Below are 26,786 nucleotides of genomic sequence, written 5' to 3'. Positions count from 1 at the left end.
TTCAGACTGACAAGGCTAGGACAAATGCCACAGCGAGAGTGCAAATAAAATTCCCAGTTAAGCTGGCGACCCATATTGCTGTCTGTAATGAAAATGTACAAGCTTACAGGCTTACAGAAACCTTTCCAGGAACGACTTTGCCATTCTCTATTCACTACGTTGTATTTCATTTTGTTTCATTTTAATGTATGTTAAGCTGGCGACCCATATTGCTGTCTGTAATGAAAATGTACAAGCTTACAGGCTTACAGAAACCTTTCCAGGAACGACTTTGCCATACTCTATTCTCTACGTTGTATTTCATTTCGTTTCATTTGAATGTACTTTCAAATTGACAACATAGAATTTGACCAAATACCTGAAAATAAGTCTGATGTAACGATCGAAAGTATAGATCAAACAAAACCAAATAAATTGGAAAACCTTCAACTTGTGCCATCACCAAATGATCTCCCAGCTCAGCCTAACCTCATTGTTTTAAACAGTGAATGCCAAGTACTGAATTTATCTCAAGAAAAGATTTTCTCATTACATTCTTCATTCTGCCCTTTGGAACTAGAACTTTATTTTCAAAAATTTCTAATTGCAACAAAAAGTGATTTATTTTTCCTTCTAAGTGATTTTGCTAAATTTATTCGTATATTGATCACCGATAACAGATTAATTTCACCGTATTTTTTAGATGATTTTTCGGAAATGAAATACTATTCTAGTCATTATTCTTTCTCCATGCAGTTATCTCTCAGTCTATTTCTCGACAAAGTATTGACCAAGCTAATCGATTTCAAATCTGAAGAATCAGTACAAAGTAAACGAGAACGAGCAATTTTACGTGATGAAAAAATAGATTTTATTAAATGCATCAATAGATATGCAATGGAGAACAAATTGAAAAGCCACGAGTTGTTTGAGCTAGTGATTAACACAATTAGCAAAACATTAAAGCATGTAGAAAACAAAAAACTAGTGAGTGATGTGGAACATTCAATAGAGCGAAGAGAATGGACATGGACATCAGATACTAGTGGGTGTATGGCGGCAATATTGAACGATGCGCCAGCGTCGGAAAAACAGCACATTTCTAGGTTAGGGGCGCTGGAACACTTTCAGTCATCTTGTGATTTGCCATGTGAAAAGTCCATTTTTCCAAGTTGTTTTGCTTTCGATCATATTAAATCGACTCTCTTCCAATTTAATGGTAATTTAGAAAAAATCAAAACCCTTTCTAATAAAAGTGTTACGGTAGTGGAAAAAGAAAATGTCTTCCCCGAGGAAAATTTCGAAAGCTCGAGTGAAATTATTTGCGAAATTTTCCAACCCTCTGTTGAATTAATTTCAAATTACCCGAGTAGCGATGAAAGTGATAACAGCGCTAGATTTGTTGATCAAGAAACACAAGTGACAAATGTTGAAGCTGAAAATACAGTATGCGTAAACTGTGGCTCAGTAACCAATAGTCCTGACAATAATTTATTCCAATCAGAAATCTTGCCGAGCTATGATTCCACACCTTTGGTATCCTGCCAGGAATTGTTGGAGCCCAAACGAAAATATTCGAATAATGAATTAGTAGTGAATGAGGAACAAGATGTGATAAACAATAATTCTAGTGAAAAAGATCAGGATAGTTTTAGTGAAATTCAAGACTTGATCGAGAAAGGAAATTCGCTAATCAAGAAATTTAATTTCAATTATTTAGAAATTTTGCAAACGGATAATAAACTAAGAGAAGGTGTTGAAGATTTAAATTTAAATCAAACATTTACATCATATGAAAAATCGAATTCCATTTTCAAATCTTTGAGAAATGAAGATCTCAAAACTATCAATGAAAATGACGAAACAGAGTGTTCAGATCTAGAACCAACACTTGAGATACCACCTGAGGCAGAAAGCCACTCGTTACACGAGGATATGAAGCAGAAGAAAAATAAATCTGAAGACGCGGAGACCATGAGTACCTCATCTGAAATGTGTAATGGGGTAGCAACTCCTATTACCGAGGATATGAAGCAGAAGAAGAATAAATCTGAAGACGCGGAGACCATGAGTACCTCATCTGAAATGTGTAATGGGGTAGCAACTCCTGTTAATGTAAAACCCATCCTCAAAACTAATATTAAACGTCAGCATAGCAGCGGATCAATGAAAAAACCGAAAAAGAAAAATCACGTGCAATTTAACGAAGCGCTAAATAAATTCTTTGATGCAGATTATGTTATCCTGATACGAGATGATGATGAGTACGATGGTGATATGATAGGCTGTGATTGTGAAGATGACTACTGTTTTGAAGATTGCTACGAAGACTATGAAGATTATAATGCAGCGAAAAGTTCTCATCAAAGTCAACAACAGAAACAGAAATATGATCTATGTGCAGCATTTGAACCTCCCATGGAATTCGTTGATCAAGTAACCTTGAGCCCACCTGATGGATACAAAGATTGTAGTCCTCACCATTGTTTTGATCAGACTGAACACCAACATCATCAAGGTAAGAATCAAGAATCTCTATTATTCTAAACCCATAAGTCTCATAAGTGTGCCCGGTGTCAATTGTTCTACTCGTACCGTACATACGAGTATTCTAGTCAATATAATGTGTAACAAGTTGTACTAATACTCAACCAAGTTCATATTTATATCACACCCTAATTTTTCAACATTAATTTTAATATGTTATTAGGAAGTCCAGCTAGGCCGGAATTATAGTAAAGTGCGGTAGCAGAGCCCTTCCTATTTTTTGGAAAAACAAAACACAATATAAAGCGTTAACGTAGATACATTAGTAGAGAGTGACTATGTTTATTTCCATAGTGATAAATTGATATTAAACATTAGCTAACCGTACTGATGGGAACATCAGCTCTCTAATTTAACATAAAATAAATCCATAATATAATTGAAGTTCAAAATTAAAATTCTTCACTCTGTTTTACAATTTTTTTGTTCCTATCTGAAAGTTCTCACATCAATTTTATTTTTAATCCTATGATGTACATAGAATGCGTGTGATTATAAATTTTAATACTTACAAATCAACTCATTATGAGCTTGTTGTGTAACGAAAACATTAGGTATATATTATAGGATAATACTTACAATATCCCTTACCTACTGAAAGTACATCGTTTTCTATTATCACTTTTTTTTCATGTGTTACACAAATAGTTCAGTCGAAGTTTTGTTTTTCAGTCGAAGTTTACTTGAACAAACTTTAAACGTCTAAAAATAAATAATTTATAACTATTTTTTCAATAAAATATAAAAATATTATTAGTTTCTTTGAGTCTTAAACTGAAAATATTAAAAATATAAGTACCTATGTAGGTAGTTAAGTGATAATCATCATCATATTGCTCAATCAGTAGATTGGTTGGTGTGTTTGTTTGTTCGAACTTTATGTGTGTGTTGTTCGAAATTTATGCCTGGCCAAACCGCTCATCCGATTGCTATGAAACTTTGTGCACTTATTGCTTGCACTCCCGTGAAGGTTATAGGCTATTTTCCGGTTCGTTTTTGTTAAGCTGCGCCGAGCAAGACCACCAAAAGGATGAGTGAATTATTTCCTACAAGAACGGCCATGCCTTAAGGATTAACTAGCAGAAATAAATAAGAGAATATAATAAAAGAATATGTTTGAACGGAAAAATAGCATCCCAGGTACGTAATTCATCTACATACCTATACTTACCAGAAGTTCAGAAATAAGTAGGTACCTAAATGTTCCTACTAAGTTTTCCGAAACGAATAGGTACCCACTTACCTATCTGTGGCAAAATTAGTGGAGATGCCAAAAACCCTTGTAATATTGTTCGAAATTTATGCCTGGCCAAACCGCTCATCCGATTGCTATGAAACTTTGTGAACTTATTGCTTGCACTCCCGTGAAGGTTATATGCTATTTTCCGGTTCATTTTTGTTAAGCTGCGCCGAGCAAGACCACTAAATGGATGAGTGAATTATTTCCTACAAGAACGGCCATGCCTTAAGGATTAACTAGCAGAAATAAATAAAAGAATATAATAAAACTGATGTATAAATGAAATACATATTGAAATAATTATGTTTGAACGGAAAAATAGCATCCCAGGTACGTAATTCATCTACATAGCTACTTACCAGAAGTTCAGAATTAAGTAGGTACCTAAATGTTCCTACTAAGTTTTCCGAAACGAATAGGTACCCACATACCTATCTGTGGCAAAATTAGTGGAGATGCCAAAAACCCTTGTAAATAAGATCTACGGATTTTGACCTTCTTCTTCTCCTCTTCCTCCTCCTCATAATAGTAGTTATGGATAGTAGGTTGTTACATCAAGAAATGCTAAGTATACCTACCCCATTACCCATTACATGTAACCTGTAACGCAATATTTCCAATATCAGCTCCCATCAGTAAAAACCTTATCCATCGACCCAAATCTTGGTTTGACTGGTTTATCGCACCAGGATATTATATGATAATGTTCAAGTTTATTTCTGGCCTATTCAATAATCTGGTACAAAGCAGCTATCAATAAAATAGCATAGGAAATGAGCTGAGAACCTACAACTATCTCAACCCTCACAAATTAGCTAATACTAAACTTGATACGTAGCTTGATACTAATCCTATTCCTATGTAATCTATGTATTAAACTGCCTACATATCAGCGAGTTGCATGCGTGCACTTATCTAATAAAGTAATAAATTACGGATGTGATAGTTCTAGCTGAATTTCCTATTGATTGTTGAAACAAAGGCTTTTATAATGAATCAGTCTGGTGAGTAAACACAGTTCATGATATGACTGCAATATCTTCAAATGGAATTAAAAGCGATTAAAACTTCATTGAAAATAAATTCCAACATGGAGCTGCAACATGTTTGTATTTTATCATTTTTTCACTATTTTATTTTTTTCCCCCGTTTTCATACTCGGACAGTTTTGCTATTTGCCTTTTCAGAGTTTTCAGTTTACACCCCCTCCCGAATCGGGCTTTTTCTCGCTCGTACCTAATATCTTATCCACTCACACTTTCCTCATGGGAAAAGTGACATTTTTGCTGACTTTAGGGGACATGAATTTGGAGAGTTAATTTGATTTTGAACCCTTTTTTCAGCGTGAGAGATAATTGAAAATTTGCAAAGAATCCAATTAAAAAGGCAAATACGAATAACGATTTAATGTATATGTATTTATTTTCTACTGTGTACTTTTAATCAAATACTCTTAAGACCTTGTTTAGACTCCTGTTGTAAAGGGACTTTTCAGTTCTATTCGAGCAGTATAAACAAGGTGTATTCGAATTCTACAGGGTGGTTCGTGATTTGCGAACCACGCTTATATCTCAGAAACGGCTGGGAATTAAGGAATGAAATAAACGGCATCATGTAGATGAAATTTTGATGATTAAAATGGCTTTTTTTAAATTTGCAATTTTTTTTGCAAAACGGCCCATTTTTTGCCAAATATAGGTCACTCTTATGGGAACCCCCATTTTTTAATTAATTTTTGGAATCAGCATAAAATTTTAATTGAAAAAATGTATTCACTCGAAAAAATTTGCTCTACAAAAATTCTGTACAATGTGAGAAAGAAAAACAATTTCTTAATTCTTTCTTTAATTTTTGTATTATTCACTTAACAATTTCAACAACAACAAACAAATTTATAAAAGCTGTTCAAAATGAGATCCATCTGTTTGTACACAGTAAGGCATTCTTCGCTCTAACTCAGGACCAACTGCGTTATTTATCATATCTGGGGTCACTGACGCACACAAAATCGCGATTTGTGCAAATTTTTGTAGAGCAAATTTTTTCGAGTGAATACATTTTTTCAATTAAAATTTTAAGCTGATTCCAAAAATTAAATAAAAAATGGGGGTTCCCATAAAAGTGACCTATAATTGGCAAAAAATGGGCCGTTTTGCAAAACAAATTGCAAATTTAAAAAAAGCCATTTTAATCATCAAAATTTCATCTACATGATGCCGTTTATTTCATTCCTTAATTCCCAGCCGTTTCTGAGATATAAGCGTGGTTCGCAAATCACGAACCACCCTGTATATTGGATCAGTTGGAAGATGGTTTAGTTGGATGATTGGGTTTTAAGTAGGTTGTGGATTAAATGAACTGTCCTGTTCCTAATACTGTCTTTAACTTCTCTAAGATCGGATTTTTTTAAAAGAAATTTTCAATATGTTAAGCAGGAATGGTTGTCCCAAATCGGTTTTTTTTTTAAAAAAATTTTTAAAATTTTAAGAGGGAATGGTTTTCCCTTTTTTTTTTTTTTTTTTTTTTTTTTTTTTTTTGCTTCCTCCCATGTCAAACAGACCACAGTTTTTCATCAAATCTTGATTGTAGATAAGATAGAGAAAAATTCGGGTACATTTAAAAACGAGGTAGGTGTCTACTGGAATAATAAAACAGGAAACTTAAAGGAAGAAAATTTTATTTTTTGCTCAAAGATGTTTTATTTTTATTTATTTTTCTCGCTCCAAAAACAAGACGTGTATTGCAAAACTTTATGCTTTACTAATTTTTTTTTTAGTTCGGATTTTTTTTCTCATTTGTGCTAATTTAAAAATGCAGAAAATGCTAAATTATTACATGGGACTTTTCATTCCGGATTTCGAGTTTTTTGCTTTCTCGACTCGACTTGTAATAATCACCCCCAAAGAACCAGCAGCTTGAAATGCCGTTCTTACACCCGAATTTATGAATGAAACATCAGTGACAACTAAATAAAAATGGAGATTAGACACCCATCACAATTTTAATAGGAATTTATGAACTTTTTACCTTTTTCTGTTATTTAGGGTTGAATTTCCAAGAACTTCAAAATGAAATAATTTTTTTCTTTCTTTTTCTTGTTCTTCCTCTTCTTCCAATATGTAGGTACCTACTATTCAATTTCATATAGTATAGGTAAGTGTCTCGTTGTACTGCTAATTCATAATAGTAGTTATGGATAGTAGGTTGTTACATCAAGAAATGCTAAGTATACCTACCCCATTACCCATTACATGTAACCTGTAACGCAAAATTTCCAATATAATATCAGCTCCCATCAGTAAAAACCTTATCCATCGACCTAAATCTTGGTTTGACTGGTTTATCGCACCAGGATTTTATATGATAATGTTCAAGCTTATTTCTGGCCTATTCAATAATCTGGTACAAAGCAGCTATCAATAAAATATCATAGGAAATGAGCTGAGAACCTACAACTATCTCAACCCTCACAAATTAGCTAATACTTGATACGTAGCTTGATACTAATCCTATTCCTATGTATTAAACTGCCTACATATCAGCGAGTTGCATGCGTGCACTTATCTAATAAATTACGGATGTGTTAGTTCTAGCTGAATTTCCTATTGATTGTTGAAACAAAGGCTTTTATAATGAATCAGTCTGGTGAGTAAACAAACACAGTTCATGATATGACTGCAATATCTTCAAATGGAATTAAAAGTGATTAAAACTTCATTGAAAATAAATTCCAACATGGAGCTGCAACATGTTTGTATTTTATCATTTTTTCACTATTTTATTTTATTTTTTTCCCCCGTTTTCATACTCGGACAGTTTTGCTATTTGCCTTTTCCGAGTTTTCAGTTTACACCCCCTCTCGAGTCGGGCTTTTTCTCGTTCGTAATATCTTATCCACTCACACTTTCCTCATGGGAAAAGTGACATTTTTGCTGACTTTAGGGGACATGAATTTGGAGAGTTAATTTGATTTTGAACCCTTTTTTTTCAGCGTGAGAGATAATTGAAAATTTGCAAAGAATCCAATTAAAAAGGCAAATACGAATAGGTACATACATGCTGGCTCTTCTCCTCTCTTCTTCTTCTTCTTCTTCTTCTTCTTCTTCTCGTTCTTCTTCTCCTTCTTCTTCTCCTTCTTCTTCGTCTTCTTCTTCTTTTTCTTCTTCTTCTCCTCTCTTCTTTTTCTTCCTTTTCCCCTTCTTCTTATTCCTCTTTTTCTTCTATTTTTTTTCTTTTCCTCCTGCTACCCGACTACGTTTTGACATGTAAATGCGAGAAAAGGGTGTTCTCATGTACATCCAGACTTGGTAATATTTGCTTTTCACCACACCGGGCTCTCAGTTCACTCTGGAATTCCAGGGACAGGTTCTCGTATATCATGTTTTGTGCCTACAATCTACTCGTATGTCAGGGTTTGAACAAAAGGGTTGATATGCATTACTAACATTGTCCCGAATTTTTTCTGGGACAAAAACGGAAATTCCGGACAAAACGCCCCAAAATGAAAAACTGAACGGGACGCCGGGACACCCCCTGATGAAATTCGGGACTGTCCCGGCCAATTCGGGACGTTTGGCAAGCCTAACTATGATTCAACTTTGTGGTTATTACAAGTCTTTCCTACGTTACGTTCTAAATGAAAATATCAATTATTTTTTTCTTTGATAGGTATTTTAACGCCATGAAGTAGGTACCCAGTTCATAAGAGGTTCCAAGGTATATTTCTTTTTTAAACTTTATAACTTCCAAGTAGGTATTTCTGTGATAGACAGGGGTTTCGCCCTCCATTCGACGACAAACCACCCGCCTCACATTAACCTCATGCACCTAGACTGAATGACGCCGGGAAAATATTGTCCATCCGAAGTGTAACGTTGCTACGAACACAGAGTCTTTCTTTTATCAAGCCCCAAGCTCACAAAGTTTCACCCATTTCCAAACTTTCCTATGACAGCTACCTATGGGTAATGGGTGCACCCTACATTGTTCCCGTAGACATAAACTGTCATAACTGGTTGGACGGAAGAGAATGCCCAAGGCATTAATCCCGCCCCTTAGTTGGAATATTTTGTAGATAGTTTATTTTATTATCTATTTCATTTCTTTCTTTTTTGTTATTAATTTATTATTTTGTAATTGTTTTTTCCTCTCTTCTTTTGTTAATATTGTTGTTCTGTATATATTTATTGTACCTATACCTTTTATAAATATTCCAAATAAAAAGAGTTAAATAATAATAATAATAATAATAATAATAATAATAATAATAATAATAAACGTCTCTATGGCAGTTTTGGGGAACATTGAGCTGTCAATCCTGTCGGAGGATGCATTTTTACATGTCCAGGAGCACACTGCAACAGTGAAGGGTTGACATGAACCAGGAAATACCTATAGCTTATTTATTCCTTCTCATATATTTTCGATACAAATACGTATACATCAGGGAAAAAGCAGATGGGAGAAAAGAGATAGATCTAAATTGACAGGAAGAAAAAAACCCGAAGATAGAGAGAAAGAAAAAGGAGAAATTTGTTTAATGAAAATTCCTCAATGATATTGAAGATCTGCTCTCTCTCTCTCTCTCTCTCTCTTTCATGAAAGGTATTAATCCTCTCTCTCTCTCTCTCTCTCTCTCTCTCTCTCTCTCTCTCTCTCTTTCTCTCTCTCTCTCTTTCTCTCTCTCTCTCTTTCTCTCTCTCTCTCTCTCTCTTTCATGAAAGGTATTAATCTTTTCAGTGGATGTGTTCCTATTCCAGACTTTTCTCACAAGCTGAAGTTCGTGTTGCATTTCTTCAGATTTCTTCTTACCCCTATGTACTCGCAACTTAGTAGATAAGTAGGTTTTAGATAACGTGGTTTTTTTGGCACATCCACTAACAAAGGTATACGTTCCCTATCCTCATTCTGTAATGGTAAACAGACAAGTTGATTCTTTTGGTACATCCACTAAACTTACCTTGTTTCTTTTATACTTTCTTTCTTCGCTATCTTTACTCAATTTTTCCTAACTTATTATTATTTATTATGAATACAAATAGGTAGGTAAGATATATACTTTCGCATTTTCCAATTTTTCCCTACTCAAAAAATAACAATAATAATGAAAATAAAAAAACGGAATTGTAGAAATGAAATTATTTTGTAAACAAAATCTTCTTTTGGAATCTATGAACGTAGGTTGAAATGATCTCACGAGTTGAGAAAAAGTTATTTAGAAGAAGAAGAAGAAGAAGAAGAAGAAGAAGAAGAAGAAGAAATGAAATGGAATGGAATCCTCTTAAATATTGTTCCCAACTCGTGTTTATATTTTGAAAAACAAAGTGAAAATCGACCAACCAAAAATAATAAAAAAGTTTCCAAAAAATAAATATCATTGTTTTTTACTTTCGGATATATTTCTATTACGTTATTTTCTACGAATTGGTTAATTAAATTTGCCTGAAGTTTGGGGAAAGTTTGGTTGTTCAATATGTACCCCTTCTCCCGTCCTTCTGAGGTTAAAGGTACCTAGTTTACGTGTTTCTTTTATCTAAATTAACATTTCTGGTGGGATTTTCCACAATAAAAAACATGATACCCAGCTACTAACCCAAAATTGAACAAGTGATCTCAGGGTTGTAAAATTTACCTACAGTAGTGCCTAATTAATTATTTTTCCCTCTTTTTTTCTACTCTCAAAAAGTTCCGTTTTTTTCCAAATCGAAAAATCTTTGCAGGCCCATCTCTAAAAACTCTGAAAAAATCTTTGATATTAATTTTCAATTTGCAAGGAAATTGATTCGGGTACCTATTCGGGTTCAAAGTTCAAATTCACATGACCCGAAGGAAAATTTTCACAATAGAAAATCTGGATGTTTTTTTTTTTTGTAAGTTTTACCTGGGTGAACATTCAATTTCACTGTTTTGTGCTAACACAAAAGAGAGGTGTTCATTTGAATTTTTTGCTCGTTTCAATTTCCCTCGAGAGAAAAGGGTAAAAAAAACCCCTTTTCAAAACCAACCCTGAACAAACTGTCATAGAGTTTCGAAATTTTATCAGCGAAAACATCCCGGACGGATTTTCTAAAGGGTTTATTTTCGAAAAAAAAAAGAGAGAGAGAGAGAGAGATAATAGAAAGCAGAGAAGTTGTGCATTTGAAGTTTAGTAAAACTTTTCCTTGGTTGGCAAAAGCGGCTAACTGGATAAAGCTGAATGATAATGTCCGGAGTGATAATAATGTAAACTGGGGGGAACTTTGGACGCCCCAGAGTCCGTCGAAACATATTGAAGACTCCAGCAGATATATTTGTTTATTTAGACTCTTTTTGGGGGGCTGGCTGGGGGACTTTGAACAGGGAGTATATCAGCCTGAAATTTTCCTTGCTAAAGACATCTAGCAAAGATTGAGTGTGAAAGCAATCCGCTCGTAAGAGGGCATCTGCTCGTAAAAAAAAAATGTAGCCAAAACCAACAATATTTTTTCCCGTTTATCCAGGTTTCCCATTTTAGATCTCAGTTAGACAGGTTCTCGTATATCATGTTTTGTGCCTACAATCTACTCGTATGTCAGGGTTTGAACAAAAGGGTTGATATGCATTACTAACATTTTAGTAGTAATGATGAAAATAATAACTCATAATGGTGGTAGTAGTAATAATAATGACACTAATGAGACTTGAGGTTACGTAATATCAACATTTCTATTCGACTTTCAATGAGTCAGACGCATTGAATGAGCAACTTTTGCACCACGTGCTCATTGTGCTTTGCAGTTTGATAGAACTTTATTGTTTGGCTTGGCTTGTTTGCTGTCGATGTGCGAGTATATGCAAGGAATATACAAGGGACCATTGGATCCCGAAACCTCAAAATGTGAATATTGAAATTCTACATATTAAATTTCACGTTGAGATAATTAATAATACTCAAAATTATCGGAAAAATAAATTATAATTGATACACCCCCAAAGAACCAGCAGCTTGAAATGCCGTTCTTACACCCGAATTTATGAATGAAACATCAGTGACAACTAAATAAAAATGGAGACTAGACCGACACCCATCACAATTTTGATAGGAATTTATGAAATTTTTACCTTTTTCTGTTATTTAAGCTTGAATTTCCAAGAACTTCAAAATGAAATAATTTTTTTCTTTTTTTTTTCTTTCTTTCTTTTTCTTTTTCTTCCTCTTCCTCTTCTTCCAATATGTAGGTACTATTCAATTTCATATAGTAGGTAAGTGTCTCCTTGTACCGCTAATTCGTAGTGTCAAGAAGTGAAAATGGGAAATCACGCTTTTAAACAAGAGAAAAATCTCTCGAGAAGCGAAAAGGTCGAGATTAGAAATGTCAATATGGAGAAAAATGTGCAACTAAAAAACAGAGAAAAGGGGAGGAAAAATAGGAGAACGAGAGGAACCCCCCCGTGAAATGTTCTAGTGAAAAGTTTCAGCAGAATCTGTCGCAAGTTTCATTTATAATGTTGCTGTTGACAAGTTAACCCGTAAAGAAAGTACGAAGCCATATCAACATTATCAGTCATAATCTAAAATTTCGGACTCCGGATAGGTATTTGATGAAAATGAATGTTTCTTTGTGTCACTATGATTAGGCTTGCCAAATATCCAAAATGTCGATTCGGGACGCGAATCCGCGAACATAATTAAGGGACCATTGGATCCCGAAACCTCAAAATGTGAATATTGAAATTCTACATATTAAATTTCACGTTGAGATAATTAATAATACTCAAATTTATCGGAAAAATAAATTATAATTGATGAATAATTTATTATGTATCAATTCAATGGAAAGACACAAAAGTAGATATCACCTACTATCCTTTATTTAGGCAGCTTTAATTTAATTTATTTTGTGAAATATTTTTAACCTTACGCTATACCCTTTGAGACGACGTAAGTTAATTTTACTTTATGAAATCTATCGACCCACTTCACCCCCTACGGTTCACAGAAACTTTTCATAAGAAAACAAAGTAAAAATGATACCGGTGTACCTAATTTCAGTAAATAAAGTATAGGTATTGGAGAAAAAAAATAGCCAAAAGCATTTTCGAAAAAAAAACCTTTTAGAGTACCTCCTCTTTATCGTGGAAGTATAACAATGAAGAAGGTTGGGGGTTATTTTCTACCCTGGTAAAAAAAAGGAAAAAATATCCAGGGATGGAAAAGCCAAGCTTCCGTTCTATTTTTATCTGAGAAAGTAAATTTTATTGTGCATAAAATACAATGAATCGTCTAGCTATAGAGTCAATGATATTTTATTTAACAATCTTGAGAATAAAAAAAAAGTAGCAATTAAAGGAAAAAAATCAATTGGCTTAGAAATATTAGTGAATAAATAAATAAACAATCACCAAGTTATAATCACAGAGATGTTGAGTACACTTACACATAAAGGTCCACGAACACTTATCCGTCACGGATACGTTCCGTCACCTTACGTCTAGCTTGTTCCATATAACTTTACATTGGGTAAAATACCCGACCGCACATTTATCCAGCACGGAGACGGACAGTAACCGGGACGGATAAATGTGCGTGGACCTTGGAAAAATTAAGTGAAATAAAGGAAAATACCTGGGCCTCATTTCACGAAAGTATGAAATGGAATTTTAATTGTGTTAAGCATATTTAAATGCTTGTCACAAACATCGTTCCCCGATTATTTCACCTAGATAAATTTCATGACATTACTTGGACTCGAACCGCCAACCTCCAGATCCAAAGTCCAACGCGTTAACAACTGCACCACTGAGGTTGGTCGAAAGTATGAAATGATAAAAGTTACAAGTGTAAAGTTCCAAAAGTTGCAATAATTATGTAAACTTGTAAACTACTATTAGGTAGGTAGCTCGTATAACTTCTACTCTAGTGATTTTCATTGGTCCATACTTCCGTGGAACGGGCTACTGTAGAGCTTGTACTGTTGTACCGAATTCTCACACCTTCAGCCTTCTCTCACACGCCACTGGCTGTCTCATCTTTTCAATCTCTCACAGAATGCACGAGCTAAGTAAACACTCTGAATTCGAGAGCAAAATAAAATGTTTAAAAAACTGCTGTTGCAATCAAACAAGAAAATCTTGTGTTGACACAGTAGATGTCTTCCTGTTAGGATGGGGAATGCCAGGGACACTCGTGTCTTTTATGCTTCCAATAGGAAAGAGGGAATTCAGGGAATGCGGGAGACAATATCTACAAAATAATCTAGTAGGTCTAGACCTATAGACTATTCGATAACAGAATGACTGGAGAATTATTGATAACTAGCTGGTCTGACCTGTGATTCTCTAGAAAAAAAAAAGAAAATAACAAAGAAAAACATTATACCTACGTTAAATTCTTAATCGAAATTCCTGTTATTCATTATTTAAGTCCTTTTTTAAGGTAATTGCTAATTAATTAGGGATGAAATTTGAATTTTCAGAAAAATAGATATTAATTAGGTACGTGTACCCTATTTTGTTACACGCTTTTTGGAAAAACTGCTTCTAATTTGGTTCTCAAAACTCAAGATCCCTTGGAAGTACTTACCTCGAAAATTTTCGTCTCACCCAGTCCTGATTTTCCAAGAGCTAAATTCCTTTTTATTTCATTTCTCCAAATTTCTCGCTTTTTCTATTCCGCTCTATCTTTTTGACTTTCTCCACGCAGGGTTTCGATAGCTTAACTTGTCTCGCATTGCAAATTCCCCCTCCTCCCGAAAAAAAAAAAAAAAAAAAAAAAAAAAAAAAAAGGAAACTTTTATCTCCCTGAGGTTATTTGAGCAGCCCCCCATGATTTTTTCCCTTTTTTTTCGTGGGAAGTTTTTGATACAGGGTTTTTGTGCAACAAATTCTGTAAAAATTCCGATAACTAATAACGGACTTTGAAAAAGCAATGACCGAGAATGACTGGAGTTATAGTCAAAAAAGATTTGTTAATACCCACGGACACTCGGCACATCCACCAATTTTCTTCTCTACGAGAGAGGAAAAAGTGAATTCAATACATCCACCAATTTTCTGATCTCGAGGCGAACAGTGAAGAGTAAGACTAGCCCCTTTTCCCGACATTTAACGCTCCCGTGTAAGTTCACTAATGTTAAGCAACGTTTGGCGTTGTTGGTACCTGAACGAGGTACTGGGTACATCACATGCTGACGGTTATCTGGGGTGTACATTTAGCCTAGAAAGGACAATCTAGAAAGCTGTATTGAATTCCGACAAATTGGCCTGATAGAACACCAATTACGTAATTCATTAACGTTTTGATAGCGGTAAACACAGTCGAAAAAAAGAGAATAAAATATAACAGGGGTGAGAAGGCCTAACGCTGAGGTTAGAATGCCTCGAATTCTCGGAACTTGAACCTGCGCACTTCTGTTTACTAGGCGAGTGCCCGAACCACAGGTCGTTATAGAGCCAGACGAGCTAGTTATTTATTTTGTACCGGGAACAGATATCATTATCAGCTCTCGGGTCAAAATGAGAAAAATTCCCAAGAAAATAATAGACAATGCACGGAAGTTGGATTTGAAAAAAACTATTGAGGATTCACGCTTGGAGTAACTCTCTTCAATTCGTAGGTGCATAGATAGCTTTGGATTATAATGGGACTCCTAGGGGCTCTGCACCTTCAATGCTTCATTCGGAAATATTTCGAGCGGTCAGGTTCGATTTTCAGAGACAACTAATCCTAACTTCTGATCTACATAAAATTATCTTCAATTGTTGTCCAATCCCAAAGCATCTTCTTATTTGTGAGTACGCAAAATCAGATTACTCATTTGAGTAGGTAGGTATCTAATCAAATTCAGATTACAAAATTAGATTACTTATTTGAGAAGTTCTACTTGCGGTTAAGGCGCTAAGTGGTCAAAGTGCAGACTTGGTAAGCGGGTAGTCCGGGGTTCAAATCCCAACCCAAGTTTGGAACTTTGGAAGTAGGGTTGGGTGGCAGAGAATATCTTTGACATAGACTGAGTTAACTTCCCTCCAAGAATAGAATAGAATAGAGTAGAAATACCTCGTTTATCCTGCTCAAATGAAACTATTATTATTTCCTAAGGGTACCTACAGTAATACGAGCATTGTTCTACCTAAAATCCTGAACAAGAACGGATCCATCATTTTAGTTTAACAAGCCACATTATAAATTAGATTTCTCAAATAAGTAATCTAATTTTGTAATCTGAATTTGATTAGATACCTACTCAAATGAGTAATCTGATTTTGCGTACTCACAAATAAGAAGATGCTTTGGGATTGGACAACAATTGAAGATAAATTTATGTAGATCAGAAGTTAGGATTATTTAGAATTTCTCCTCCTCCTTCTTCTTCTTCTTCTTCTTCTTCTTCTTCTTCCCTTCTTCCTCTTTTTCTTCTTTCTTCCCTTCTTGTTCTGCTTCTCCTCCTTCTTTTCCTTCATCTTCTCTTTCTTATTCTCCTTCGTAAAGTTAAATAGTTTCCAATAAAACCTATAGCTTGGAACAGACAATATTTTCCTGTAAAATCTAATTTATAATGTGGCTTGTTAAACTAAAATGATGGATCCGTTCTTGTTCAGGATTTTAGGTAGAACAATGCTCGTATTACTGCAGGTACCCTTAAGAAATAATAATAGTTTCATTTGAGCAGGATAAACGAAGTATTTCTACTCTATTCTATTCTATTCTTGGAGGGAAGTTAACTCGGTCTATGTCAAAGATATTCTCTGCCACCCAACCCTACTAATTTAGTCAAAACTCCCAAATGATTGTAAATTTCCAAACTTGGGTTGGGATTTGAACCCCGGACTACCCGCTTACCAAGTCTGCACTTTGACCACTTAGCGCCTTAACCGCAAGTAGAATCAACTGTGTTATAAAGCGGTATATAAACTGAAAGGCAATCACGTCAAATTTAGAAGGAAGGTTTTCCCCTCGCAGCTTCTTCTGTGCTGAAAAATAATTTCCTCCTCAACGGAAGCTGAGAAAAATGTGTCTGATTTTGTCTCTGAAAATCGAACCTGACCGCTCGAAATATTTCCGAATGAAGCATTGAAGGTGCAGAGCCCCTAGGAGTCCCATTATAAACCAAAGCTATCTATGCACCTACGAATTAAGGAAGAAGGGAAGAAGAAGAAGAAGAAGAAGAAGAAGAAGAAGGAGGAGGAGAACCTAGCATAAGTCTTCTGCCAGATATATTGCATGAAATGAACGGGAATATACAAAGACATGTAAAACTTTTTCATCGGTTAGTTTCAATCTTGTTATCGTCAACAACGTCAAAAGCTGTCTGTGTATTTGTGGCATAAACTTATGTCGCGTTGTGTTTAACACATGAACAGCCAACATTGATTTTGTCTCAAGACGAAGCTTAAAATAGATGCAGAATAAAGAGGGGAAAACGAAGGATAAAATACTATCTTGAAGGGATGGAATGAAAAGCAATTAATGATGAAGGCAAAAAAATGCAGATTTTTAATACAAAGGAAGATAGAGTGAAGGTTTAGAGAAATGCAAAAGGAATAAGCTAAGAGAGGAATCATAAAAAGAAAAGTTGAAAAGTCCATACATAGATAGCAAGAGACATTTATGGGTTGAATTCCAAAGCGAAGACAGTTGGGGAAATTCCAAAGTTAAGTTGGGAAAGAAGGATTCAGAAATGTGAAGTCTGTAAAAAAAATATTGCAAGACTCAGTGACGACGCAAAATTAAAAACGACGATAGAATAGAATTCCTAGGTAGTTTCGGAAGATTTTTTTACTCTAAAATTTAAATGAATATTAAAGGATTTTTTACATAAAAATGGTATGTACTGACAAATATAATGAAATGTAGATTATTTTTTATTTCACAAAGACCTCCTCCGTGTTAGTTGTGCCTATCGTGTATTAGTTCTAAAGTACCAGAACCTTTGACTTTTAATTCTGTTGTATCGTGATGTAATACGTATAGATTAGAAACTAGTGCTCCCATTAATGCAACATGTACACACAGCAAAAGTGGAAAGTGGAGAGAATGGCAAATTTGTCTGGCTCTGAACAGAAACATTTCAATCTTGATTAAAAATTTGTATTGTTTAACTTTGTGTCGGCACGAGCATTTTTTTGTTTTTTGTTATTTTTTCGAAGAAGAAAAAAGGAAATGTCAAAAGTGAAGATTACAAAAAACCCTCGGAAAAACGTATACAATATCCATGGGCGTTGGGTGTGTTAACATAATGAACAACTGAAAACAACTCGTCTGCTCGTGCTCTGAACAGACGTGAACCATTTTATAATTATTATTACTTCTTTTTTCACTCTTGCTTTCCCTCCTTGTAAAATGGTCCCTTTTTTTCTTTCTCATTCCCTTTCTTTATTCCTTCTTTTGGTCTTTACATTTCTCATTTTCGTACCACTACCACTAATTTTCATACCACTACTCTGTTTCTCTTGTTACTTTTAAATTTGCTTCATCCACCTTTTTTTATATTATTATCTATATACAATCTAATTTGGTCCATTTTATTATTATTTTATAAACTGTGTGAAGCTAGATTGCTAACGTGTTCTTTGCGTTCTCTTTTTGTTACAGAGTCCTGTGGGAATGTTGAATGTGCGAAAAGTAAGAGTCCTAACGAGGATAATAGATACATTGTAGAGACTCAAACTATAACCATTACCACTGTGACAGACAAAAGAATAGTTCAAGACAACAACCAACAAGCAGTAAGCACAAAACCTGAAGGTATCTTGAAACATAGTTCACTAAGTAGTAATAAGAGTAATGCAGCAAACCAAAGAAGAAATTCAACAGAGAGAAATTCCATTTCTTTTGAAGAAAAAGAACCTGAGTGCAATCATTATGAAAGTTCAAAAGAATCCAACACCATAAACAGCTATCCAAACCCAACCATTAACACCAATGTTAGGAAGAATTCAGCGGTAGGTCAGCTGTTTCCTGGTCAGAAAATTCCACCTTATTTGCAATTTGATAGATCACCTGATTCTGAAACGAGTGATGATCGGTCGTTTAAACTAGAAGGAAAATATGTCGTACCAGAAGATTCATTGAGACTTCATGACATGAGTAGGAAATCCAAACTGTTCAACATTATCAGAAATAAAAATAACAGCTATGATGGATCCAGTACTAATGTTAGTGATGAGGAAGATATCCCTCAGAATGAACTCATTCGGAAAACTATACAAAGAAATACTTTACGAAGAAGTTTACAAAGGCATCCCAGAGATAGAAAGAAGAAAAAAGACAAAAATTCGGAAACTCTAGTTGAGAGAATTAAAAAGTTAACCTGTGATATTGATGAACCAATACAGACTGAATCTCTTGATGCCAAAGAAGAAGCAAAGGAAGGAAAGTCAGATGAAAATAAAGAGAAAGATAACAAAGTAGAATATGAATCTGTGCGTTGCAGTCCATCAGGAGAAGAATCTCCTCATGAAATACCATCAGAACACAATGATAAAATCGGAAATCCAACCGGAGTGTCTTCCACTTACCGAAAACTGACTGATCTGTTCTCAAGACGTTCAGGTGATAAAAATGACAACTTGAATTATCATTATCAACAGTCATTACAACACCAGATTTCACCTCCAGACTTGGGAAATGGACAAGATGATCATCCTAAGCTAGTCGCTAGGCATAGTATTACATCAGAAGCTAGAAGGCAGTTCTTGTCCAGTTTAGCTCCCCTAACAGCTTGTGTTACGGGACATCTGGATGAATCACCAATGGTAATGAGGGACTTGACTTTAAGTTTACCACATGACCGAACCTCTATAGCTAGCACAATGTCTACAGGGACTGACTATAGTTTAGAAGATATTGACAAAGGCTTGAAAAATGTTGAAGACAAGAAATCCGGAGCCCCTCAACCTGATGTTATAGCAGGGACACCGGCTGGAGATTCCAATATCAATGATGAACTAGCTAACTTTGTACAACAAGATGCAAGTAGAATTGAAAAGATTAAGAAGAGATACAGTGGAGGAACTGCTAGTAACTCTATGGCAGGTTCTGATGATGAAAATGATGACTATGGATTCAACCGTCGTCCTTCAGTCAAAGGAATTAAACCAAGGTTTGGATCTACCAATGAAATCTTACAACAGATTCAGTCACAGTTGGAACCTCCCGTATTAGCGTGTTCCTCCAGAGTCGGTAGTCATATGACGTGGCCATATTATATTCCTGAAACTGATTCAAGATCCAATAGTCCTGGACCGATCACTATTCTATCATCAGATGGATATGCTGTTGCTGAGAAATCTCAGGATGAAGCGCAGAGGGGACACATTTGTCAACAACAGAAACATGTTGTATATACCAGTTCTAATAATGTACAACATGTGATGAGGCTAGGGGGAGATCCAACACGTTTACCTAATGTGAGTATGATGGTACCATACCAAACAGAATTTGGTATCCCTGGCGAGTATTTGAATTATAGTCATTACAATGTATATCCTCACAAACCTATGCCTGACAACGTTGTACAAATGAGAGTAGCCCCTCCTCCTGACATGAGGATTCCTCATCATATTCATCCAGAACCTCATTACTCCACTCAGCCTCTGCCTCCTGGTACTACCTCAGTCATTAGGGTAGGCACAGGACAGCAGCAAACTATCAAAGTTCCTTGTCCGGCAGGAGGCCCTGTGCAAGTTCATTTATTAACAACGAGAAGAAATGAAAGTCCACAGCGGGGCGGACCTCTACCTATTAATTCTCTCTATTTTCAACAAAATCAACAGCAAATGGTTGTAGCAAGGGGGACCCAAACAGCTTCCATTTCATCTTCGTATTATATTCCACAAAACGTAAGAGCTCCTTACATTACACCCCTCGTGAACGGAAATCCACGAGGTACCATCTATCCTGACTTTGCCAGTAAAACTAACAACAATTACGCCACCTTAGCTCTGCATAGATCTTCACCTGTATCTTCTGTTACCTCATCACCTACTCGGAAAATGTCTCATCCTAAAACTTGTGAGCGAGGTGTACCAGAAGGTGCTGCCACTACTTCGTTTACTAATGATACCTCTCCCATAGAAGAATCTCAGGTACCTTTAACCACAGAATCCAACTCTGTATACTACACGATGAATGTTTGACAATACCAGTATCAAACATACTGGGGTTCTTATGCAAACAATGCTAATATTAATAATTCTTTTCAAGGTGCTTCCGAACAAAATTGATCCAGAGGACTTGTTTTTCAGTATTATCTACTTATTTTCGAGTTATCTTTATAGTTTATTGAAAAATGATATTGTACATAGGTACCTTTAGTTCTCGGAAAATCTATTTATTTTTAAATGTTAACTGTTATCCATTATTGTTGTAGAAAATAATGTAGACTATTGTCTAATGTGATTATGTTTATTAGCATTCTTATTTTTTTTTTTTTTTTTTTTTTTTTTTTAAGCAGCAAAATATTAAGAACTTTTTCCTTTTAATTTATTCATTACTTACTCATTAATTGATTTGTGAAGAATGAAAAATAACAAAACGAGGGAGAGACTATTTTTCAAGCTGTTTCGAAATTTCAAGAAAATAAACGAGAGTTTGAAAATGTAAATCTGAGCCTTTGGAGGGGGGATAAAAGGAGCCAAATAGGAAAGTATAGGTAGATAGGTATCTACCCACCTACCACAGTGAAAAGTTAAAATCCTTTCTAAAATGCCAATATAAATATTACAATTTACCGATATTTACCGTTTATTAGCATTCTTAACATTTAGAAATGTACTCGTAGGCATATCTAGGAATACCCTATGAAATAGTTCCGAAGATACATAAATAATAATTGATTTCTTCACTTAGATATACCTACCTACATACGTGCTCATAGCAAGCACAATAAACTTATGAACCAAACATTTCCTCTTATAGATATTCACAACATACTTGCCTACATAAAACAAAGGAAACAAACATGTTATTCGCTTTCGACTTCGGAAGCAGGTATACTTTTGTTAAAGCCAAGCTAAAATGCCTTAAAGTTACAGTGTCAAACGCACGGTAAATACATAAATTATATTAAAGCTTGCAAATGTTATAGGTACCTACATGTAATATAGATACCTATTCTCGTTAGGCAACATTAAAGTAAAGTTATTTCCTATTTTTTTAAAGATCATAGAGTTAGAATTATGTAGGTACCTACTATTTGAGACCATAGATAGAGCAGACTAGAGCTGTTAGACTATTCACAAAATATTAGAGTGTCCAACATACTTACCTATAGTAAAACTTGTTTTATTTTTTTTATTACTTTTATTAGGTAGATAACTATTGTTGTTTTATTTTTTTGTGAAATTTAGATGTCTGTGTTAAGTTAACTATCCTTGGGTATCCTAAAACCAACCTGAAAATCACCACACAACAATGTAATGAATTACATTGGTAAAATTTCAATTTCCAAAGAAGAACTGAGTTGAGACTTTATTGGTACACCTCCCATTTGATTGATTAAATAAACAATTAAAAAAAAAAGAGTAAAAATTAATGAGATCCACCAAGGAATTCGAAAAACCTGTTTGAGAAATCGATATTAGTGCTGAAACCTAGCGGAATTCTTCGTTACTTTTTGAAAAGATCGTTTAGCGGCCATCATGATTTTCATTCATGCGAGAGTGACATAAGTAGGTACATGAAGGAGAAAGAAATGTCAAGGTCAAAAATACTACGATGTTTACTACAAAGATTATCACGTGATCACAAGGTCGTCACTATACTACGAGTACTAATTAATTATGTTTGATGTTTTTCTTTTTATAATGATTAAGAGTAAAAATTAATGAGATCCACCAAGGAATTCGAAAAACCTGTTTGAGAAATCGATATTAGTGCTGAAACCTAGCGGAATTCTTCATTACTTTTTGTAAAGATCGTTTAGCGGCCATCATGATTTTCATTCATGGGAGAGTGACATAAGTACAGGAAGGAGAAAGAAATGTCAAGGTCAAAAATACTACGATGTTTACTACAAAGGTTATCACGTGATCACAAGGTCGTCACTATACTGCGAGTACTAATTAATTATGTTTGATGTTTTTCTTTTTACCTATAATGATTTTACCTTTCCAACATTTTTCTTTCATGTTGTCGTAAATGGTTAGTTTTTTAATTGGTTGTGAAAGGTTCTTATTTCTTTTTTAATCCCTTCTTTTTATCATGATTTTTTTCTACTGAATAGGAAATGTAAATAAGTAAACACGGTAATTAAAAATTAGAATATAAGTTCGCAAGTTTGATGGTGTTAATGTTAAAGAATAGGGAAATGGAACACTGCCTGGTATTGTACCATTTCCCACCATTACCACCTGAAAATTGCGAAAGGAAAATACGACTAATATTGTTCCATTTTCAAACCAAAAATTACCCATGGGTATATCAATTGAGTTTCATCCACAACTTCGGATTTTTTTCTGAAGAAGAATGTTCAATATAATGAAATTATTTTAAGAGATTAAATAAACGTCAAGAAGGAGAGAGAAGAAATAAAGTGTATTTGGCACATCCACCAATTTATCTTCTATACACGGGGGTAAAAAGTGAGAGATAGAGATGTAAAGGATGAACAAAGAGATATGAATGAATGGAAAAAGAATGAAAGACAGAGAAATATGATACAGACGGAAGCAGGTTACTCAGAAGGTGATAAAAAAATGTGTCGGAGAGAGAAAGAAAAAATGTGGGAAATACAGAACACAAGTTACCAGAATTAGGACAATTCCATTGAAACGAAGAAAGAAAAGTAGGTTGAACCCCCTTTATCTCTCCTGCCATTCCTTTATTTCTCTCCTCTTCCTTTATCTTCCCTCTTTATCCCTTTATCTCCCCACCTTATACCTTTATCTTCAATATCTTCACTTCTGTCCCTTATCTTTACACAACTCTCGTACTTCTCCCGTTTTGCAAGGTTGCCCTTTAAAAAAAACTTTTTAGTCGACTTTTTTCTTCCTTTTTTTTATTGCAGCAAATGAATTTAACTGACTTATCATTTTTCAATAATAATAATATGAAAATAATGAGCTCAGGAAATTTGATATTTTAAATTTCACCCAAGCATAATAAGAACCTCATTTTTCTCCTTTAAGTGAATCAGGCAAAGTAAATTCCAATTTGGTTCAAGGTACTTTTTCCTTTGCCAATACATATTGAAGGAATTAAGTACATAAAAGCTATATTTTATCTTTAAAAGAAAGGATTTAGAAAAGTGAGCACTATCTGAGATTTAGGTCAGAACGCTTTTTTCTTGCCTGTTTGCCTGCGAGGTACATAGATACCAAGACGTAGGTTTTTTTTTTATTCATCATTTCTTTCTTTATCATTTCTTTTTTTAGACTGATATCATGAACCTGTGGACTTGACCAAAATAATCCTTGGGATTAGGAATGTAGGTAATTGTGACAGAAAGACCAGAAAGTTAGACGTTTTATTTGCCTCCTTAGATTAAATAGTAGATACCCAATTACCCCTTGACATGTGTATGTTACCTGTAACAATATTTTATGTTTGTTTCAACAAAAAATGTCTACGTTAAACGTTTTTGTTTTTCTGTTGTATATTTGTGTTTAGCGCAGACTTCTTTAGAACTTTAGAAATCATGTAAAGTACATCCCTAGTGTAAATGTTGTAAGTTATTTGTTTAAATGTGAACTAATGTTTATTTGGGCAACCGAGCTAAGAAACCATTGCCAAGTTTTTTGAGATTGATTTAAGTATAGCGGATGGCCAAAGCACTCTTTCTGTTCTTGTTTTTCTGTAACTTTAGAAAAGCTTTTTTCACAATGAACTTACGATCGTAACTTCGAAGTAGAATGACATCTGATATTTATAAAATTTCTACACATTTTCTACTACATAAATGTGAACTAATGTTTATTTGGGCAACCGAGCTAAGAAACCATTGCCAAGTTTTTTGAGATTGATTTAAGTATAGCGGATGGCCAAAACACTCTTTTTGTTCTTGTTTTTCTGTAACTTTAGAAGAGCTTTTTTCACAATGAACTTACGATCGTAACTTCGAAGTAGAATGACATCTGATATTTATAAAATTTCTACACATTTTCTACTACATACATATTTATTGTCTTAGGTCAAAACATCAACCCCTATCTATACATTTTCCGTTGAAGAATCGTGTAAGAAGATTATAGGTAACGTATGTAGGTATACCTTCCTAGAAATAGGGTGAGTATAGTTACCTACATTTGTTTATAGGTACTGCGCGGATAGGAATAAAAAGTCCCTACACCCCATTTGTCCGGGATAAAGGGACTTTTGGAACTAAATTTAACGTACCTATCCTACTTGAGATAAACTTCAAGTAGGTACAGGTAGATACGAAACAATAATAGTGGGGTTTTTTCGTCATCCAATTTAAAATAAAATTGTTAATATTATAATGTTGATTTTTCTCAAACCTATTTTGTCTACCAAAGATATTTTTTGAATCGTAAAAATTAATTATCTGTTATAGGAAATGTAGTAGGTAGGTTATATTCGTGAAAACGTACAAATTTAAAATTATTATGAAAATGTATTTTCTTGTTTAGTTTATTTATTTAAAGTAAAATAACTGACAGAGAGACATAATCATCCAAAAAAATTATAAGTGACTTTTACTTTGAAATTTAGGCCCACAAAAGTATTTAAATATTTAGAAAGCAAAATTAACAAAGAACTATAAAAAAAGCACTTTACCCATCAGTTCAGACTTAAAATTATTATGAAAATGTATTTTCTTGTTTAGTTTATTTATTTAAAGTAAAATAACTGACAGAGAGACATAATCATCCAAAAAAATTGTAAGTGGCTTTTACTTTGAAATTTAGGCCCACAAAAGTATTTAAATATTTAGAAAGCAAAATTAACAAAGAGCTATAAAAAAAAGCACTTTACCCATCAGTTCAGACTTATTAACGATCCAGTGTCTATAAATGACTATAAAACTGGACATAAATTACCATTGAACTCTGTTCCTCAGTGAATTCACCAGAATTAAAAGACGCAGCTAGGTTGACTGATACGAGAGACCTTGAGAAGTAACGAGAATACCTAGCAGTGAACTTTCTTCTCAAATTTCACATTTTTATGAATAAGATAAATATCGAGCTACTCTTTTTTCTCTCTTCCTTGTTCTTCGTTTTCTCCATTTTCCATTTTTCCCGAATTTTCCCTCTCTTGGAAGACTCGAAAGCTCAACAAAGACTTGGAACTTTTTTCCCCGAAAATTAGGTACCTACTTTGTTATTTACATTTTTTTTTTAAGCAGCAAAATATTAAGAACTTTTTCCTTTTAATTTATTCATTACTTACTCATTAATTGATTTGTGAAGAATGAAAAATAACAAAACGAGGGAGAGACTATTTTTCAAGCTGTTTCGAAATTTCAAGAAAATAAACGAGAGTTTGAAAATGTAAATCTGAGCCTTTGGAGGGGGGATAAAAGGAGCCAAATAGGAAAGTATAGGTAGATAGGTATCTACCCACCTACCACAGTGAAAAGTTAAAATCCTTTCTAAAATGCCAATATAAATATATTACAATTTGCCGATATTTACGATTTGCCTGATAAAATTGTTGATTATGTTTTTCTAGTAGGTAAGTAAAATAATAAAATTACGACCTAATTTTCTTTTAACATTTAATTGTATAAAGTTATTACTAACTATGTAGTTATGTATATTATAAAAAGTCTATATCTTCATTAATTTTCCTTTCAAATGACTTTCCTCTAAGTATACAGTTGAAAAAACAAATAGGTAGATTATATAGCTAGGTACCTACGTCAAAAGGGTTTAATTGTTTATTTTTATTAGGCATATATTTAAATTTCTATATCTTATACCTAAATAGTAATTATTTATTATACTCTTAACGTTTACATTCTTCAGTACAGAACAATTGAATTGTGAGAAACTTTATATTGTTTAACAATAAATAAAAAATACCTATTATTGAAAAATTGTATCGAAATGTGTATCCATCTAATATTTTTTTTTTTATTTTACCTATTTCTCCTTAGAT

The 26,786-nt window shown here is 34.1% G+C and overlaps 1 protein-coding gene across 1 annotated transcript; it reads left to right on the top strand.

Annotated features, from left to right (window-relative positions):
• The first annotated feature begins 2,002 nt into the window (after window positions 1-2,002).
• Window positions 2,003-21,137, top strand: LOC103509851. The gene is made up of 2 exons (XM_017444336.2): window positions 2,003-2,497; window positions 18,315-21,137. The coding sequence occupies exons 1-2, from the start codon at window positions 2,008-2,010 to the stop codon at window positions 20,858-20,860; spliced, it is 3,036 nt and encodes a 1,011-aa protein (XP_017299825.2). The 5' UTR covers window positions 2,003-2,007; the 3' UTR covers window positions 20,861-21,137.
• Window positions 21,138-26,786: the final 5,649 nt, after the last annotated feature.

This window comes from Diaphorina citri, unplaced genomic scaffold (assembly GCF_000475195.1).
Source record: "Diaphorina citri unplaced genomic scaffold, Diaci psyllid genome assembly version 1.1 scaffold536, whole genome shotgun sequence".
Taxonomy (NCBI): Eukaryota; Metazoa; Arthropoda; class Insecta; order Hemiptera; family Psyllidae; genus Diaphorina; species Diaphorina citri.
Note: the sequence above shows the minus strand (reverse complement) of the source record. Positions and strands in the feature narration are given on the sequence as shown.